This window comes from Hyperoodon ampullatus (genome assembly GCF_949752795.1).
Source record: "Hyperoodon ampullatus genome assembly, chromosome: 9".
Classification (NCBI taxonomy): Eukaryota; Metazoa; Chordata; class Mammalia; order Artiodactyla; family Ziphiidae; genus Hyperoodon; species Hyperoodon ampullatus.
This window is the reverse complement of record NC_136922.1, coordinates 81,602,697-81,624,339: the sequence shown is the minus strand read 5'-3', so window position 1 is coordinate 81,624,339 and position 21,643 is coordinate 81,602,697. Positions and strand designations below refer to the sequence as shown.

At 35.0% G+C, this 21,643-nt stretch overlaps 1 protein-coding gene across 1 annotated transcript in view; it reads left to right on the top strand.

Annotated features, from left to right (window-relative positions):
- The window catches only part of IQUB (IQ motif and ubiquitin domain containing), a gene marked incomplete at both ends in the record, with an annotated part of 61,630 nt that overhangs the window by 26,958 nt on the left and 13,029 nt on the right, over positions 1 to 21,643 (top strand). The window contains 4 exons of the mRNA XM_079710887.1: positions 287 to 497; positions 8,670 to 8,845; positions 16,589 to 16,759; positions 19,132 to 19,308. Coding sequence (XP_079567013.1) covers positions 287 to 497; positions 8,670 to 8,845; positions 16,589 to 16,759; positions 19,132 to 19,308 — 735 coding nt within the window. The remainder of the gene's footprint in view (positions 1 to 286; positions 498 to 8,669; positions 8,846 to 16,588; positions 16,760 to 19,131; positions 19,309 to 21,643) is intronic.

Here is a 21,643-nt window from a genome sequence, read left to right as displayed (position 1 = left end):
GAGTAGCAGAGGGAAGATTTAAACAAAGCTGTACTCCAGACCCTGTGCCCTTAACTTTATACTAACTGCCTTCCGTGAAGGTATACTTGCTACTAGATTTCAAAGTCAGATAGCTGATGTGCATTATCTGTGACCTTTCTGTTGTAATGTATGTGAGAATACATGGCATAGAGCTGAAACTAGACTCTCAGTATTTTTTAGTACTTATTGAATTGGAATAGAAATAGTCATTGTTGCCTTTCATTGTGTAATAAGGTTGACCATATTTTATTTCCTTTAAGTATAGGTAATTGTGATACAGACTTACTACAGACGATGGCATGCTAAAGTTGTGGTAGACAATTTAAAAAGACAGAAAATGTTAAGGTTGCAGTGGGAAGCACAGGAAGAACTGAGGAAGACAAGAGAAAAAGAAGAATGGATGAAATTGGATTATTACCGGAGGCATAATCCTCGAACAAAAGAAGATTTTGAACTTCTTTACAATGCACTAGAACGTAAGTTTGAAATAGGCTTTGCATAAAATATTAATTTTATAATTTTTCATTAGTAAGAAAAACAGGTTTACTAAAGACAAAAGGGGGACCTTATTATTTTAGGAAGATGTCTGGTGTATCTGGACTAGAGAATTTTAAAAGATGAATAATGTCTTACATTTGGGACAGGAATTAAGGCTGGAGTGAAATTGGAAATGCTTTTATATTAACAATGGATGAATAAAATGTGACTACGGCTCTGTGAATTATTCAGTTTTAGTATGTTATCTCATTTGCTCCTCATCCCTATGAGATAAAAAGAGAAAGTATTGTCCAGTCTGTTTCTCTGATGGTCTTGGGAGTTTGTGAACTCAGAGTTGAACTGTCTTGAACCCCTCAGTCCAGCATTCTGTCTCTGATTCTGCTCTTTACAGGAGATACCTTTTTATTCCCCCCTACTAATGATTATAAATATATATATATATTTGTATATATATTCTCTACACATTTGATTTTATGGCTTATTTCTTCCATAGGATGTGTGCTAGTCATTGACACAGTTAAAAACTTCCGTTACTTGAACAAGCCAGTCACTGCCTACTTTGGGCAGTATACACACTGTTCTTCTTGAAGCTTTTCCCCAATACCCACCTTCTAATCTCAGCTTAAATATCACCTACTCAAAGGCTTTTGTGACTGACAGTGCAACTTGGACCTCCTATTATCATCTTATTGTTCTCACTGCACACCAACTTTTCATTTATAACACCATAATACGTTTTTTTTTTTTAACATTAGTTTCACTACTGGACTGTAAGCTCCGTAAGTGAATGACTCATTTATTTTTTGGATGATCTTTTTTTCTGTGTTTAGCTTACTTGCCCAACAAATACTGGTAGAATGAATAAGTGAATGAATGAAGGGAAACCCAAGGATGTAGCCATGCAACTGTCTCTAGCTTCTGCTTTCCCAAGGGTACCTCTAAAGTGGAAGTAGCCAGAACAGAAGAGTTATTTGTTACCTTAGATACCGGAAAGTGAAGTTGGGCTCTTGTGATGACATAGAAGAATTAAAAAAAGTAAAAGTAGCCTCAGTTTTTTTTTAGTTGAATACGGTCTTTTTATCCAAAGAAATAATAGTCTTTGACTTCTCTATGATTATTCATAATATTAACTTTAAGTAAATTTTCTTACTATAACGTTGTTTCTTTATATACTATTTATTTGTGGACGTTACTATGTGCTCTGTTACTCAGGTCATCCTTTCCTCTCTAATTGAATACAATTTTAGGTGTCAGATATCAGGTCTATTTAAATAGCTATATGATAATATGCTATTTACTGAAGATGATACAATTAAACACTAGGTCTAACAAGCAATAGTAATACATCTGTCTCTTTGATAAATGGAAGAAAATGAAAATGAAATTTCTTACATAAAAGAGACATCTCTTAGTTTTCTTCCAGGCCTAAAATTCTAAATTAGAACTCTAAGAATAATTTAAAGTTCTGTTTGGTTGTAGTTAAAATTCTGGTTCACAGGCTCAGTAATTTACATAGCTATTCTATTTACTATAGTTTTCATTCCATATTCTTTACTCCAGTGTTTGAAACTGTTGCCCTCTTGTGGCTCATAGTGACAATTGCATAGTTTGAATTACAACTCCTAATAACAAAGTTTAACTTTTCCTCCAGGTAACCTGTTCCTTAGTAATAAAAGCAAAATGATATCAATTTAGGAAAATGAATTTAACTATATAAGATAATATGCTGTATCAAAGACAAGACTATCTCCAGGCAACAGTGTTTGATTTTTATGTCTTTTTTTTTTTCTTATAGCAATATGTTGAGGGCAACTTCTTTCATTGATCTGACTGGTCACTCTTATCTCAGACTCGGTATTGGAGTCATTATCTTTAGGAAACCTCTCTTATCAACATGGATTAGGCTCAGAGCCTCTTTTCCTTGCCCCATTATTCTCTGTGCATACCATTCTCTTAACTGTCCATGTCTGTACCTAGGGCACCAGATAGGACCTTGTTCATTATGTCTAATAAATGTTTGTTGAATTGAATCTTCTACCCTTTGTCTTGTTTTAACTGGTGGAAATGGTATTTTCTGACTCTTCTCTAATTATTACCTCTTGATCTCAAGGTCCCTTGACTTCTAGCTTCTGGAGACTCCCTGGCCCCAGTCCTTTGACAGATCTGGCCCTGGGCTTTCAGTCTGAATCCTTCTTGGTTTTTTTCCATTCAGGCTTCCAGTCTGTGATAAGAATTTTAAAAAGAAGATGCGTATAAACTGCCAGTGACAGACAAAATATTGTATGTTCTGCTGTTTCTTGTTTGGAAATAGCAAGTTTATTAGATCTCAGAAATTTTAGAATGTGTATGGACTTTATATTTTAGTACTATCCTTTCATTTTATAGTTGAACTTCAGACACTGGAAATTAGGTAATTTGTTCAAGAATGTAAGTTAAGGTTATAAGATAAATGTATTCTTTGAAAGGAACCGGTTGCTTTCATATCTTTTTCTTTAAAAATATTGGAGGTTATTGACATCTGTTCTGGGCTGAATTATGTTCCCCCCCAAATTCAGATGTTGAAGTTCTAATGTCCAGTACCTCAGAATGTGACTGTATTTGGAGATAGGACCTTTAAAGAACTAATGAAGAAAAAGTGAGCTCATATGGGACCCTAGTCCAGTATGACTGGTATCTTTATAAGAAGAGGAGATTAGGACACAGACATGCACAGAGAGAAGGTCATGTGAAGACAGTGGAGGAAGGTGGCCCTTTACAAGCCCAGGAGAGAGGCCCTCAGGAGAAACTAATCCTGCCCTCACCTTGATCTTGAACTTCCATTCTTCAGAACTGTGAGGAAATAAATTTCTGTTATTTAAGCCTCCCAGTCTGTGGTACTTTGCAGTGACAGCCCTAGCAAACTAATGCAGGATTCCAATTTTTTTTGTTTGCTTTTATTATCATTCCCAGGGAGCATATATTTTATGAAAAGCAGGAAGAATCTCTCATTTTCCCTCAGTGTCTTCTCTGTATAGTTCTGGAAACTGTCAAGTCAGTTATAAAATCAGTTTTATATAGCTGTTCCTGGTTCCTGTGTTTTTCTATTCCTTATTAGTAGTGGGTCATGGTATTTTTCTGATGCCATGTTCTATCCTTTACTGTAGATTTACAGGGAGTTTGTTCATCTAATGGAGAATTTTATTGGAATTAAGGTCCATTATTTTCATATTTCTAATTAGCTTCATCGGGTTGTTTCCTTTTTAAAAGTCATACTAATAATTTAAGCAAAATACAAAATCTGAATATATATGGATATAAATGTATTTGAATACACATACGTATAGCTCCAGATTCACCCAGGACTTAAGGATTAATCTAGCAGGTCAGTATATTGCTTTTTGAGGTTGGCAGAATAGCTTAAATATCCTACTGGGCTAAATTTATTACTGGTCCCAAAGGTTTCTAATGTAAAACTGGGAAGTAAAATATGCTTACTAATATCATTCAGTTTTTATTTGCTTTCTGGGGACATCCATATAATCCCATGAGGTAAATATTCTCAGTTATTATTTCCACAAGCAAGCAATCTTCCTCTTTATTCATATACTGCCTTTTAGTATATGGATATTGTCAAATTTTTAAAGCTTTTTGGTAGGTAAAACTACTCTTAAATGATAAGCTCATCAATCATGGATTTTCTGGACTTTCATAACATAATTTAGCACTTAAATTTACAACCCTTTTGCTGAACACAATTTAGCTTTTAAATTTACAAATCCTCTTTTCGAATAGACCAAACTGTACAGTATCTGAATAATGTATTCCTGGTAAGAGACAGAATGGGATTCTTATAAAGAACACAAGTGACAAGTCCTTGACCTGATCAGGATGATTTCAAATTGAAATTTGAGAGGAGGAAGAAATAATATGATAAAATTATAAAACCAGATATCATGAAAGGCAGTGGTTATAATAGAGGAGGGCCAGAAACAACACTTATGACTTCAGATATTTACCTTTCGATGCAGGGACTAGTATTAAAGTAAACTTGAAATTTTAATAGAAGAAGGAAAATATAATTTCTAATTATATAAATTAATATATTCTGAAATATCCCTGCAACATGATGAGAGAGTAATCATGCCTGAAATATAACAACAGAAGAGTACATTTTACTTGATTGAATCATATCTAATAGAAGATAAGAGGAAGTAATCTTATGTCAAGAGTTGATTTACCCAAAGGAAGTCTTTAAAACTAATGGTGAAAAATGTCACGCTTTTGGGGAAAGATAAATGTAATGACAAGCAAAAATTCTGTCCCAGTGGAAGGATTTTACAGTCTATCCAACTAGGGAGAGGCAGAGACACGTTCGCTCCTTCAAGAAGGCATTATGTCTTTCTCACTTTTGTATGTACCATCAAACTTTATAGAGTTCTTTCAGATAATAATTGCTCAAAAATTGCAGTTGAGTATTTTGAATTGGCAAAGAAGTGATAGGATTTTGACAAGTATTAATATAATAACCAGATCAGGGAACTAGGTTTTTTGAAGTTCAGATAAAAAATAAGCTTGATTCTATGGCCAGAGTGTAGTTCATGAGACTCTGAAGCTTCATCATTCTGACAATAAAGTAATAAATCATCTCTACATAAAAGGAAAGAATTACATGGCTAATTAAGTAAATATGGCTTTCCAGTAGTAAAGCACCTAATAAGTTCACATTGAAAAGAACTGTGATGAATGTCAAAGACTAGAATGACTTTTTGGAATGTTTGTTCAGAATAAAGAACAGTAGGTCACTGTTTCTACTTTTGTTTTGCTTCCATGTTCTGTGAAGAACAGAAAACAAATATGGCTCAAAAGAGTTCAGGTTCACAGTCCAAATGTATGTCCCAGGGGATTAAAGCCATACTGTTATCTTTCAATAATCATGGAGAATGGGAGGTGTGCCCAGAAGACATGACCTTCCAGAGAAGGCTTGTGATTAACTGTCACATACATTACAGCTTTTTATAACTCTGCCCGGCTCCCTGCCCCAAAACACACTTTTCAGGGGCCTGATTTAAATTTGAGGCTTACTTATGTAAAATTCCCCCAAATTGACCTTACTGCAATTTTTGTTTCATCCTATGTATTTTGATATGTAGTGCTTTTTTTTTCTTTCCTTAATTTTTGACACTCATACCTTTTACTTCTTATTTGATTAAAATGTTATTTTTGATAGTATTCCTTACATTTCCAAGCAGATTGGAATATATTTCTTTTTTAAACTTTTGTTATTAATTGTAGTTGAATTGTACTGTGTCAAAAAATGCAGTTTTCGACATTTCTGATTTGGGGGATTTATGTTTTCTTCCATTCCTACTCCTAGAATTTATATAAATGTATATAAATGCTTCATAAAACTTTGAAAATAAGATATATTTTCAGACTTTGGTGTTCAGAGCTTGATGTATATTAATTAATTTAAATATGTTAATCATACTGTGTCAGATTTTTTTTGTTTTTAATTCTTCTTTACTTGACTGTCATAGATTAACTCATTTGTATTTTATTTATGTTTATATAATATAAAGTATACTCACCACAGTAGTGTTTATAACTGATAGAAGTTTTGCTTTTTATAGCTTGATGGGATGTGATTTTCAGTATAAATATTCGTGAGAGTCATACCTTTCATCATAAAATTATCTTCTATCCCAAGGGATGAATTTTGAGTGTTTTCCCCCCAATTTTCAATATATTAATATTGCTGTATCTGTCTTTTTTGTTGTTCATATTTACCATCCTTTTATGTTTAACCTTAGTCTTTGGCATCACTTTGTGCCTTCCAAAAACATCATGTCATTGAAATTTTAAAAAACCATAATATTTTATTTTCAGTCAAAAAAATCGAACCATTTCATATTTTTCAATATAACGATTATGCCTGATTTTGCTTCTCTCATCTTGCTTTTTGCTTTTTATTTCTAATTTTTTTGTCTTTTTCTGCACAAACATTTATGATTGTTACTCTTCTGCAATGATTTGAAATGTAAGCATTCTTTTTTTATTCCTTCTTAAAGTTTTTCAAAGACGTTCTTAAAACACGTAAACTATCAAATGGATTCATAGCCTACCCTTTTCTCTAGTTCTGAGTCCTGAGTTAAGGTTTACTACCTTCTGCTAGAGGGTCCACTTCCTGAGATGAGACAACAGCAGTGTGGGGGACGACATTTGTGCCTCCTTGAGTGTCTTCCAGTCGAATCTGCACTGTGTCTTACGGAAATTGCCCTAAGATTTCTACCACATGGATCACACCTCTCTCTGATTTCCAGTAGTGCTTCCGGTCTCTCCCTCTCCTAGGACCCCATTTCATGTTTTCTGTATCATTTCTAGAAGAACTTAGGAGAGAGGAGTTGGAGTTAACAGCCTGTATATAAACCTCCATCTTGTCAGAAATTTGGTATGCCATATATTAAAGAGGAACTAGGCCTGGATAGGACATGAAATTATGTCAAATAATATGCAATTTAAGAAAGGGAAGTGTTTTTGTCTGGAAAAGAGAAAACCTAAGTGGACTGTGACAGCTGTCTTCGATGCCATGTGGTGCAAAGAATAGACTGACTGTTTAGCCTCACAGGCTAGGACCAGGACCAGGGTGAGCAAATTAAACCTGTCCAAGCTTCTGGGAGGAGGATGCTGTCTTAGATGGGGAGGGGTGTTGAACTGTTTAATTTCTAAGGTTCTTTCCAACACTGTTTTTCCTTTAATATAAATAAGTTTGACATTTTTGAAATATGGGATATAAAAGAGTTTTCTTCCCCAAATTTAACGTGTATAAGAATTGAATGGAACACTTGTTAAAATAAAAAATTCCGAGCCCAGACATTTTGATTTATTTAAGTTTGGGGTAGGATCTAGTACTCTGTATTTTCTGAGGTTAATTTTGAGAATATGATGTAAAGTAAGTTTATAAAAATACTATTCTTTGGCATTTTATGGTTTCGTTTTAGGATGTATTTCATGCAACACATTCTATTTTTAATTTTTATTTTATATTGGAGTATAGTTGATTTACAATGTTGTATTAGTTTCAGGTGTACAGCAAAGTGATTTAGTTATACATATACATATATGTATTCTTTTTCAGATTCTTTTCTCATATATAGGTTATTACAGAGTACTGAGTAGAGTTCCCTGTGCTATACTGTAGGTCCTTGTTTATTATCTGTTTTATATATAGTAATGTGCAACACAGTCTTTGTTGATAGTAACCAACACTTTAAAATATTGTAAATATTATTCTAACTTAATTCATTGGTTTGAGTAAAGTGTAAATGTAATTACTTTATAACATTTGCTGATATAATTAGGGTTTTGTAAAGAAATGGAAAATCATTCTAAAAGTGCTAATAATGAAGAAAACAATTGAAGTCAATATTTCTACATAAAACTGTCAATTTGGGTACTGGGGGAAGCAGACACCAAGATGGAGTTTGAAGTGAAAGATAAAGGGAAGAGAGAGCAGGGAAAGGCAATGAAAGTCTTCAGATTGAGATGTAGGTTGACACCTGTGAAAGCTGAGAGAGGGAAGGAATGAGGACGAGGGATGGAGATCTTCAAACAGGTAGAGTTCTGAGGAAGTCTGAGCCGGCCTGACGGTCAGCTCTGATTGACCACAGAAGAGACCACTATTGGGCAGACATGGCCAGGCCCTGATTCTCCCATGGTTCTTACTCACTGACTGGGAGTAAGTGTGGGAAAAGTGTGGCCTCTGCTCCAATATGGCGGCAGATCCGAAGTGCTATAGCTGGTACTGTCAGACACTGTACTCCTAGCTACAGGTACTCTCTTGGAGGGAGATCTGAGCAGGACACGTTCATGGCTGCCACAAATCCAAGCCATATTTGTTCCAATACTGGGGGGTGTGCATGCTTACTTGGAGGCATAATTTGACATGATCTGTACTGATGTCTTACAGCTTCTGTTAGTTTGACTCTACTTTTATTGCTTTACGTCTCTCAGCTTTCATTTCATCCTATTTTTTTCATATATCAGGTATACAATATGAGTGATTCTATTCATGTATAATTTTATTTAAATTGTTATAAAAATAAAATACACTTGTCTGGAAAATGCTCTGTGGGATTTTAAAAACTCAGGAGTCTTTTATGTTATTCCTCTAGTCTGGAGGCAAGAAGAACTTGCACGCATTAACCAGTCTTTTACTGGAGCTGAAAGGAAAGCTGCTTTGTGTGAACTCCTGGAAAAAGAGACCCAGATGATTGCTTCCATTGGGAGACATAGATACATCGCTTATACGGCTAACCAGGAAGCATCGATACAAGCTTTTCTGGATAAGGTAATTGAAGTAACAATTATTTAAATATGAATATATCCTGAATTTTGTTTAGTATTTTGGTGACATATTTATTTACATTTTGTATATATTTTTCTTCTTATACAGCTTTAGATTTTCACTGCAGCTAGAATAACGATTGACAAGTCACATGAAATTAACGTATTCTTAAGAAAAGAGCTATGAAGGAAAATATGGAGACACCACCTTTGTGACTCTGTTCATTTAGACTTAGGCTGGCTATAGAAATTAGATGAATTGCACACCCTGATAAAGTGTAGAGTATTGAAGTCACAAAATGTCTGGCTCTGCAGCGCCCCATAGTAAGCAACTTGGGGGAAATAGCTATAGACTAGTGTTTCTGCTTTTGCTCACCAGGTCATTAAGTGACTAGAAATTTCTGACCAAAAGGATATATGATTATTGAAAACCATGAAAACATACAATTAAGGGAAAAACTAAAGTAATTACCCTTTTGTGGTGAAACTGCCTGCTTGATATTGAATAGCCTGTTTCCATAGTGACCAATTTCCTTTTATAAACTTGATCTTTCCAAACAATTAAAAGCCAATCCAGCCACAAGAAGAAAAGGGATGGAGTTCTTCAAGATATTCTCCTGTAGTGATTCTGGTTGTATGATTCTTGTTATTGAGAACATTTATTCTTAAAAACCATATTTTTTGATACTATAAATGCCCCCCACTCACCTTACTTATACGCTCTCCTGTTTGATCTCAGTTTTTCTTGTGGTTTTAACTACTGCCTGCATCCTGGAACTCCCTACAGTTCCAGGCCAGACCTCTTCTAGGAGCTTCCAAATCACATCCTGAATTGCCTGCTATCATTGCTCTTTGGATGTCCCCAGAGTACACCTCAAGTTGACATGTCAACCCCTGAGTCATATCATCTTACCTTTCCTTGACCCCTCACCTCCAAACTGATCCTCTTCTGTAACTCTCACATAATTTATCTTCTGTGAATGTTTCATCATCTACTTAAGTTGCTTCAGACAGAAACCTGGGCATTATTCTTGACGTCCCACTTAGCCACCAAACTGTCTGTTCTATTACTTTAATAATCTCCTCAGTTCTTTACTTCTTCCTTTCCAAACTCACTACCACTGCCTACAGGGAAGTGGCTCTGCCATGCACCTTGATGACCTTGCGTGTATCCAAATACGCCACGTAAACAAAGACTTGGACCACAGCTAATCTGAGTCTTGGTGGAATGCCTTGTGATCCTGCTGGCACTGGAGAGGATGGGAAGCTTCTGAGATGTTATGGAACAGCTCCCCTCTCCTGCTTCCCTATCCTCTGAGAGGCTGTCATGAGACAGGTCTTGCCTTGTGTGTGTAAGCTTGACACTGATTTAATTGGATCTGGATTTCCTTCCCATCTGGATTACTTTATGTCCCCAAATGAGGCTTTCGACCTCCAGTCTCACTTCTTAATTCCCTCTTCCATCATCCGTATTGTTGCCATAGGGACCTCATTCAACACAACTTTGCCCCTGGCCCTCCTTGTTGCCCTCAGGGAACAAGGACTTTTATAGTCGATTCTTGGCACACCTGACCCATCCCACAGTTGTTTATCATCTCTGCTCGCACACTACAGCCATACTGTTTCAGTTACGCTCAATTTCTTGCATGTTCACAGAAAGACCTCATGCTCTCAATGCTTTTGCATCTGCTGTGGCCTCTACATGGAACATCCTTTTCTTCCTTCTTCAGTAACCAAGTAGTCACCCTTCAAAACAAGCTCAGATGTCCCTTCTTCCAGGAAGGATCACTGATCCTCCTACTTTAGCCTGTACTATATACCTTCATAAGACTGTTTCATTTTTGTCTTAGTGCATAGTGGTCAATTTTTATTATATCTGTTTACATGTCTGAATCCTTCCTAGATTCTGAGTTTCTTAAGGCAAGAGCCATCTTTTATCTCCATAGCCTCATATCCTAGCTCAGTGCTCATCACAGAGTATCAATAAGTGCTTGTGGAGGAAGGTAGGGAGGAAAAATAAGGGAAAGAAATAATGGTTTGTAATTTTTTTTAATTAATTTATTTTATTTATTTATTTTTGGTTGCATTGGGTCTTTGTCGCTGCGCGTGGGCGGCGAGCTGGGGCTACTCTCCATTGCAGTGCGCGGGCTTCTCATTGCAGTGGCTTCTCTTGTTGCGGAGCACAGGCTTCAGCAGTGTGACGTGTGGGCTCCAGTAGTTGTGGCTCGTGGCCTCTAGAGCACAGGCTCAGCAGTTGTGGCACACGGGCTTAGCTGCTCCACGGCATGTGAGATCTTCCCGGACCAGGGCTCGAACCCGTATCCCCTGCATTGGCAGGCGGATTCTTAACCACTGCCCCACTAGGGAAGCCCCAGTGATTTGTAATTTTATATTTCAGGTACTATGAGAAAATATGCAATGTAGATACTATCATTTCAAATTCTTGAATATCTTCATTCTAGAATAGCTGAGTTCTACTGTATGGAAGCCATAATATTCATACTTCTCCAGAGTCATATTTTGAACTAAACTTATTCCTTTAGCAAGTTGCTCTATGTTGAATCCAGCTTCATCACTGGGCACTGTGTTCCTTATGTGTCTGATTGTTAACCTTAAGAGGACAGCATGGACCCAGGGCACAAGAAAGAGCTGGAGGCCTCTCAGGGGCCAATGGACAGGGAAGATGGGTGGTACTTACCTTCCTTATTTAAGGCTGAATCTTGTACAGGATTTCCTGCTTGTGCTTCATCTGCTGCTTTGTTTCCTATAAGCAATTTTAAATTCTTGTTGTAAATACTTATACAATGTCTATTCTTCATTATGCCTGCACACCCCTCACCCCACCCCCCAACCTCCAGCTTCATGTCTAGCATTGTCCCTAAACATGTTTTGAATTATAGAGAGTCCAAAGGTAGATCAAGTTCCAACATATAAAAGCGCCTCTGGAGCCAGTTAATGACGATTACTCTCTGTCATGAAGTATAACTTTCTAAGAAGTTCTTTAAATTTCACCAAAAAAGAAGAGATGGGGAGATTTTGTTCATGAGAATTCCTGTGAGGAAGGAAGTTTTTTGTTTTTTTTTTGTAAATACTTTGATAAGTTTTGGGGTAGAATCTGAGACCCTAAAGGATCCTGAGTATGGGAAGAATTGCTCTATCCCAGGAAATGGAGGTTTTCGAGTGTTGCCAGGAGAGAGAGTAGAGGGAGGACAGTTAGAAGGCAGTGGGTCATAGGTTTTAGAATTGGGATTCTGAACCTGTGGTCACCCCAGCTGATAAACCAGTTAATCTCACCAATCCCCAGGCTAAGACTTAGAGGAAATGGACATTTTAGCTGATACAAGAGAATTTTACCTCAGTTTTGACCAAAGTGTTATACAGGGCAAGACAAACACAACCACGGAATGGAACAACTGCACTTGAGGTCAATCCCCAGTCCATTACGTAGCCTAATTAGTCCATTCTTTAAAAATATTGACCAACGGTGACTTTTGACCTGCTTTTAACCTGTTATAGTAAATTGCAAAATCTTTGTTATTCTAATACAAAGTCATTTAAATCACCTTTTTATATATGATGCCATAATAAACATCATAGAAAACAATTAAGGTAGATTTTATAGTCTTTTGTTGTAATTACCTATACCAGTTCTATTCCATTTTATGCCTATCCCACCCTACCCATGCCTAGCATTGTCTCCAGTAAATATTCAGGAGGAGTCAGTGTTGATTTCATGAAACTTGAAGTAACTTATTCTACAGTTTTTTTGATTGCTAAGAAAAAACAGCTTATAAGTAATCCCTGAGGCTAGATCAGGTCAGAGTTCTTTCAAATGTTAACGCTAACAACCAGGGCCATGATGCAGATTTTAAGATCCACATTTAGCACCATAACATATAGATATGTAAAGAGAATATTTACTTTCCCATAATTTGGAAATAACTCTGGAAAATAGAATTTTATGGTTTTGTTTTAGTTTAACTTCAGTGTGTCTAAGTATTACGTAGTGTTTTGAGCTAATATTTTATTTTTTATCTTCTTATCCTGGACACAGAATTTCTCTGAGTAATGAATAATTACTATTTTAAATTAGTCCAATAAAAGCACTGAACTAATCAGTTATTGGGGATTCTATACTAAGCCTTCATTCTCCATAAAAAGTTTAAAGATTTTTGAAGCATTAGTTAAATAATTTGTAGTTTTATCACATCAAACATTGACATCCACAGGTTGTCAAATGTTAAAAACTCATAAATTAAGAGAGGTGAAGAAATTCAGGTCAAGAAATTTTAATGAAAAATCATCAGCCAGTCTCTAATATATCTTGGGTACTGCTTACCCAAACTGTGTAAAGAGACAATTTGAATTTCTTAAAGAGGTTTTCCCTAGAGTCAAGGCCATTTATTTCTTGGATTCTCTTTGATTTACACACCACTTCTCACAATCACAGGCTAAAAAACTGCAGTCTACTTTAGCTGTGTCATTTAGTTTTTTTTCTCCTTACTCAGGTGGCCAACAGGTAATGGGATAGAAAAATGCAACCAGCTCTTGCCTCTCTCTGAGCACCGCAGTACACAGGGGTGTCCTCTATGGACGGACAAAACCACTTCGCTGTGTAAAAGAAAAGCTGATCACTACCCAGTAGCTCTGGGGCATTAGTATTATTCTTAATTTGTCCCCTGAGGGTCTAGAGTATTAATTTAGGAGAAAGAAAAGACCGTCTCTCACAGTGCAGCCATTTCTTCTCTTTTGTGGAAGCTTGCTGCTCTCAAGGTTTTTGTTATCTCTCCACCTTCCCTTCCTCAAAATGTGTCTTCCTGCTGTTCTTCTGTTCCTCTCCTCCAGAGTCTATGCTGTTTCATTTGTTGGCAGCTAAGTGGAATTTATTATGCTCCTGTTTTCTGAAGCAATTTAAGGACATGATTGTTATACATCTCTTATTGCAGCCAAAGCATTCAAAGAAAAAAAGACATAGAAAGAGAAATAAGCAAAGTTGACATTTTTCTGCATCAGAATAAAAAAAATACCTTAAGGCCTGCAATCAGAGAAGCTTAGACTTGAAGACCAGGTTATCAGTGTTGGCAGAAATAAATCCAAATATAAAAACAACTTTGCCAAACAGATTTTTTTAATGTCATTTCAGTGCTTACACTAGGGAACTCAAACTTCAAATCTAGGCATCTTTGATTGTGTCACTCAGTTCCATTTAATCTGGCTAACTCCTAGTTATTCTTCAGGTTTTATCTTAGATATTATTTTCTTTTCACCAGTTAAGTGCTTCATATCAAACTGTAGTTACCTGTTTACCTGCATTATCAAGCATAATCAACTTTTATTTTAATTATTTATTAATCTTTCTATGCTCTTAGATTTAAGAGTTCATGAAATTAAAATTTATCTACTTGCTACCTAGTACACTGACCAATTTATAGTAAACACAATAAATACTTATTGAATGGATGAAAGAATACTGTAGGCCCTGTGAAATATATAAAACTACATAAGAAATTTATTTCTTATAATCCGTAAGGAGAAATAGAGTTATAATTATAGAACAATTTGGATCCAAATTGCATTGCCCCACTGCATACTGTGTGTGTGTGTGTGTGTTTTCACATATACAATAGGACAGATAATAGTGATTTCAGTGGTTTCAAACCATAGTAGTTAGGAATCTCTATAGAAAAGTTAGGATTTAAGTTAAAAATTTAAGGGTAGAAACGATTTGGATGTTAAATATATTTGGAAAAATCCAAGGTATTACTCTATCACAGTATCTTAGATGGGGCTAAAAACTTGGAGGGAAGGTAGAGTTAAATCAATACAACAGCTGAAAAAAACCACAATAAAGTAGATGAACTAAGCATTTCATTAAAAGGTTATTATTGTACTTGGATTATTACAAATGAAATAACTTATCAGCCTGAAGAGCTAAAGGTATTGTTCACATTACTGGAAGAAGGGAAATTACATTTAATAGATCTACCCTGAGGAAAACTGTGTGCAAAGATTAAGGCTTTAGACTTTAGAATATTGCTTTATGAAACTTAGCCTAAGATTGCTTTTCCTTAAAGGTTTTAAAAAGAGCTTTGCAGCAAACATTAGATTTCAGTAACACTCTGAGGCCTACCCCAAACAAGGCTGTATCCATTTAAAACAATATATTTTTAAAATTTCTAAGTGATAATAATTAAATCATAAAATATTTTCTTATTGAGCTATTTCCCTTTTGTAATCCTTAATAAATTTTATTAATTTTATCAATCTGCTAATTAACTCTATATTATTTAATATTAGATTTATGCCTTAAAAATAGAAATTAATCATAGGGCTGCAGCTTCTCATTTGCTAGATTAAAACTAGAACTGAGGATCTAAAGTTTCTGATGAAGATTCCTAGCTCTGCACAACATTCATTTTACCTTTGATCAGAAAATGATGCCATTACTTTGAAAACATATCAAATATAGTTGCTAAATGGTAGCTTTGTAGTTTTCAATGTAATTTAGCTAATATGAAATGTAAAAAAATTAAAGGTAAATTGAGGCTGTAACTAAAAATTCATACTACTGTCATACTAAATACAACCTTAAATGGTTTCTCTATTTGGCTATTCTACATTCCTGATGATTTATTGCGATACACGGGCTTCTATTTAAACTTTAAATTATATCAAATCTAAGATTTAAATGCTTGCAAGTATGGCATAAATTGGACTACAGGTCTCCAAAGCAATTACCAATCAGTCTACAAAAATGCAGCATTTGGACAGTTAGAAATCGTGATCAATATAGCCTCCTTTTTGATAGATTATAATCAGGAAAGAAACTGAGCAGCTTTATACCTTAAAGTAGAAGAGTCAGTGAATTTTCACTGTGCTCTTTCTAGGTCAATGAATCTTCTCTTAAAGTCTCAATAGTTTGAGTAGGAGGGAACAAAAGCACTGGCAAACATAGTCTTTAAATATTTTGTTGTGGTCCTGAGTCAGTGGAGGACTCACTCCATTTCCTATCTCTGAATTCTTAGCCTGGGACTCCTCACATGAGCTTCAGGGCAAGTTAGCTCCATCTTTGACCCTCAGTTCAGGAGACAGGCTATGTTGGGAGGCACCAAGCCAGATTTGGAAATAGGAAGTGAGAATCTTAGCCATTGTCAGGGAGGCAGGGGCCACAGCACTGCTAAAATAGCTAAATACAGCTGTTTTCCTATGGACATCTGCTTTGTGAAGAACTGTGAACTTGTTATAGATTTATTTTTATAGGAAACAGAACTGTAACTGAGTCCCATATTGCTATATCTGTAGGTCTAACGCCTTGAGGATTGTAATCATTGTTCCACAAGGGTTGTTCTCAATTGGCAAGGCATGATCAAGACACATTCATACAACTCAGTATAATTGAACCAAGTAGATAATTTTTTTAGCATTCTAAATAGCATGCTTTTTCCCCCAGGGGTTATTTCATAAATCCATCAAGCTAACCATCATACTAGTTAGTACAAATTAGTAGCAAATTCTGAATCCTGAGGAAGTGTTTGTACTTCTGCAGACTAAAGCTCTCTCATATTTTTTTTCCTAAATTGTTTTACTTTCCCATGGTCTACAAATTCTTCAAATAATTTTCTTAAGTTTTAGTGATAGTTTTATTCCATAAAGCACATGATGATAAGGTTAACTTATAGTAGAAGGAACAAAATTATTTTTGAATCTTTAATTAACTGATAATTATAAACATAATATTATTTTTAAGTGTTCGGCTCCAAAGCTGTGGAGGACATTTGATGGCAAAATAATTGAGATGGATACACAATTCACCATCAGAGCCAGAGAGCTGCAAAACATCTATAAATGCATTATGCTGAAAAATATCTCTCAAGATGAGAGACTAGATGTGCTCTTAACACTCAAGCATACTGTAAAGGTACGTTAGTTTCTCTTAGTTTTTGGGTATCACTACCACTATCAATAAAAAAATTGAATACTAAAATAAACAAGATGGCTTGTATTAAGTAATTATAAAGATAATAAATGTCTATATATATGAATTTTATTTTGTCAACAACTATATTGTTTGGGTATAATTGGGGGAGGATATGGTTGATGCATTAACATTTATCTACAAGTTCTCAAACTATATATATATTATGACACAAAAGTAAATATAACACAATGAATATTCTAAATGTAAATGTATCCTTAACTTTGCAATGAATGTAGACATATACAGCATGAGATTAGTACTCAACTCAGTTCAATAAAACAGCAATTATTGGCTATATATTATGACACTTTTTAATGAAAATTTTATTTTTAGCAATTTTAAAGCAGCATTAGTATAAGTATTTTTATCTCCTTTTCCTCATCAGTTATTGATTTAAGGCACTTTAAGTAGTTGAGTAAATGGTTCTTGTTGGAAGGTAGGTCCCCATAGGTCTCTCATATTTCTTTCCATCTTGAAAGCAGAGGCATAGACTCAATAAGGCATTGACTGTCTTTTTTCTGGACAGCCTTTTCAGAGATGTTTGTCAAGTGACTATGCCTTTGAAGCTAGAGATAGGAAGAGAGGGAGAAACCATAGGTCCAGAGGTGGGAAATAAGCATGGTATCTGTAGAGGGCAGTAGAAAGACCAAATTGGCAAAAAGAGAGTGCAGGTAGAGAGTACAGTAGAAATGTTCTTACCTGACATAATTAGGACCATTAGCTGGTTAATTAAAAAAAACAAAGGACGGACTCATAAAAGATAAGTTGTGCATGTCTTAATATGTTTAACCTAATATATCCACATATACATTTATTTAACAATATTTGATGGAGGATTAAGGCTTTTAAGCATGACTCGATTTCTGGCTGTGTTTATTGTGGCTGTACAACCTTAGATTAGTTATTTAATATTTCTGAAAATCAGTTTCATCATCTGTAAAATTAGTTGCTTTGAAGATACACATATATATGTGTGTATATATTTATACATACGTATGTATATAGAATATAAATTAAATATATAATTTATATGTCTCAATGCTTATAAATAGGGAGCCCTCAATAAATAATAAGTATTATTTTGATGACAGTTGCTAAGATAGACCAGTGAATTTTGAACCTGGGTGTATGTTAGAATCATCTGGAGAGCTTGAAAGAGAGAAGAAGATACACAGAGAAAGGGAGAGAGAGTATGAGAATAAATGAATAGGAATGATATCTAGGCCCCATTTCAGAGCAGTTAAATCAGATTCTGAAGTGGGAGGGCACTGTTAAAATCTTTTAAAATCTTCCCCAGGTCATTCTAATGTGCCCTCAGGGTCAAAGACCACTGATGCAGACTCTTGTGTTAGCCATACCAAGTACATATTAAAAAGAAGAGAAGAGCATTATTTTACAGTTACTGACATTACCCTCTGACTCCTTCATTCAAACTATGGTTTTTGTAGTCCCTCTTGGGCAGTCGGAACAACTTACTTCTATTTTATTACTTCTAAATCCTTCTACTTTAATCACTTCACTCTTACTTGGGCTTTCTTATTCAATCACCGTCATTTCTATTACTTTGTTAAAGATTATTGTGAATTATATAAACATGCAGAAAAAAATGTATAAAATATACGTGTATAGTTTAGCAAATATAAAACCACCAATCTTGTTACTGCCCTCTGGCCCCAAAACAGGACATTGCCAACGTCCCCCTTTCTCTTCATATCTGCAACTCACCCTCTCGTCCTCTAAAAGTAATTACCATACAGACTTTCATGGTAGTCATTTCCTTGATTTTTCTTCATAGTTACCACCTCTGTATACATCTCTAAATAATACGGTGTAGTGTTGTTTATTTTTGGATTTTATTTAAATGGAATGAGACTGTATGTATTATTTTGTGCCTTGCTTCATTTGCTCAACACTAATTTGTAAGATTTAAACTTTTACTGTATATAGCTCTAGTTAATTCATGTCCATATATCAGATAATACTCTACTGTATGAATAAGCCATCATTATTTAGGTAATCAATTTATTTATGGATATTTAGTTGTTTCTAATTTTGAGCTGGTGTGAACGATGACTTCGTGCACATTTTTTAAAGCACTTAATAGTAGAATTGCTGGGTTGTAGATTATGCATATCTTAAGTTCTACTAGATAATGTCAAAATTTTTTCTAAATTAGTGGCACCAATTTATACTTACGTCAGCAATGTTTTGTTACTTTTGGAATCTAGTTTTCAGTTTGATTGGGTGATAATTTAAAAAACTAATTAGTGATTTTTAAAATTCTATACTGAATATGGTTGTGATTTACACAGGAACATGAATGTAAACTGACTCAGGAAATTCTAGAATTGATTGACAGGGAGGTTGACCTTATGATGAGAGGAGTCAAACATGAGAACCTTGAAGGACTCAGAAAAAGGATTGCAACACTCTTTTTTCATTACATCAAAACACCTCTGTTTAATCCAGAAGTTGCAAGACACCTTAAGGTACTCTACCTTTTCTTCCCTGTATTCCTTTATCAAAATTCTAAGACGTGCTATAGTAAGTCAAAGTATATGCAGATTTTGCTTTAATACTTTACTGGGGTCCATGTGGAAGACCATCTTATTGGTGAAATCTCCTTTGAATGATATTTTTTATGTCGATAAATGAATCATTTAACTTTTTCTGTTTGTATTTCCAAGCTTGAATTCTCTCCTACTCTCTGGATTAAATATCCAGTTGAATATTAGTGTGTGGAACACATCATGATCTCTCACACCATCATGTTTTTCCATGTACTGTTGCTTCCACTTGGAATGCTGTCACCTACTTTACCCAGCCAACTCCTCTTCATTTTCTAAGACTCAATTCACATGTACCCTCCTTCATTAGGCCTCAGAGAGAGTTAAACTCTTCATATCTGAGATTCTACATGCACCTGTTTGTGTTCCTTTATAATACTTATCACAGTTATAATTATTACTGAACAGATCCACATAGATATCCTGCGAGAACTTCAAATGTAACACGTATTTGAATTAAACTACCTTTTCCAACTCTAACATGTTTAGCCTTCTTTGGGGATTTTTCTCTCTAAAGCCAAGATAAGTGCCTTACTGCCTTCTTACTTTGCAAAACTATTTAAAACACCTTTAGTAAAGTTTTGGGGGGTGATTTACTAAAGAATTTGAAACAGCATTTTGTTCCAGTGATTATGTTTAGACTAATAATCTATTTAAGAAGCTGACTAAACATGTATTTTGCTTTTTTAACATAAACAAAATCTCAATATTTAGTCAAAATTTTTAGAAAAATTAAAATTGTTTATTTTTTATATTCTTTCTTTTTAATGAAGTTTTGAAACTTAACTGTATTGCAAGATAATTTCAAAATATAACAAAAGTTCAAGAGGAAAGTTGACCATTGAATTATTTCTTATTCACATCGGTGTTTCATTTTTCCAAGCTACCTTTTAGTCTTCTATAGACTTACTCAGTTTTTATATGCTTGCAGTAGTATAATAGAATTTAATATTCTACACATTCATATAACACTGTATCATTTTATTCACTTTTTAAATTTACCTTTGGTAAAATTCAATCTTTTTGGTGAGTTTTGACAAATTCAGAGTCATATAATCAACAGCCAACAGCACAATCAAGATAAAAAATAGTTTTATCACCTCCCCCAAATTCCCTCATGCTGCTACTTTGTAATTAGCCCTTCCCCTGGCTACCTAACCCTTGGCAAACACTGATCAGAATTTTATTTCTATAGTTATACCTAACCTAGAGTGTCATATAAATGGAATGATATGCTATGTGCAAGTATACCATGTCTTATTGCACTTCACTTTACTGAGCTTTGCAGATACTGTGTGTGTGTGTGTTTTCTTTTTTCTTTTTTTTTTTTTTACAAATTGAAGGTTGTGACAACCCTGCATTGAGCAAGTCTGTTGGCACAATTTTTCCAAGAGTATTTGCTCACTTTGTGTCTCTGTGTCACATTTTGGTAATTCTTGGAATGTTTCAGGCTTTTTCATTATTGTTATATTTCTTATGGTGATCTGTGGTCACTGATCTTTGATGTTACTATTGTAATTGTTTTGGGGCACCATGGACCTCACCCACATAAAACAGCGGACTTAATTGATGTGTGTGTGTCCTGACTGCTCCACCAACTGGTGGTACTTCCAACTCTCTCCCTCTCCTCAGGTTTCCCTATCCCCTGAGACACAACATTATTGAAATTAGGCCAATTAATAACCCTACAACAGCCTCTAAGAGTTCAAGTGAAAGGAAGAGTTGCACACCTCTCCCTTTAAATTGGAAGCTAGAAATGATTAAACTTAGTGAGGAAGGCTTGTCGAAAGCTGAGATAGGCCAAAAGTTAAGCTTCTTGCACTAAATAGTTAGTCAACTTGTAAATGCAAAGGAGAAGTTCTTGAAGGAAATTAAAAGTGCTACTTCAGTGAACACATGAGTGCTAAGAAAGTGAAACAGTCCTATTGCTGATATGGAGAGAATTTGAGTGGTCTAGATAGAAGGTCAAACCAGCCATAACATTTCCATAAGCCAAAGCCTCTTCCAGAGCAAGGCCCTAACTCTCTTTATTTTTATGAAGGTTAATACCAAGTCTCAATAAATTTAAGAATATTAAAATCATATCAAGCATCTTTTCCAACCACAATGCTGAGACTAGAAATCAACTGCAAGAAAAAAAAAAACTACAAAAAGTACAAACACTTGGAGGTTAAATAATATGCTGCTAAACATGGGTCACTGAATAAATCAAAGAGGAAATAAAAAAAATATGTGGAGACAATAAAAATGGAAAGAC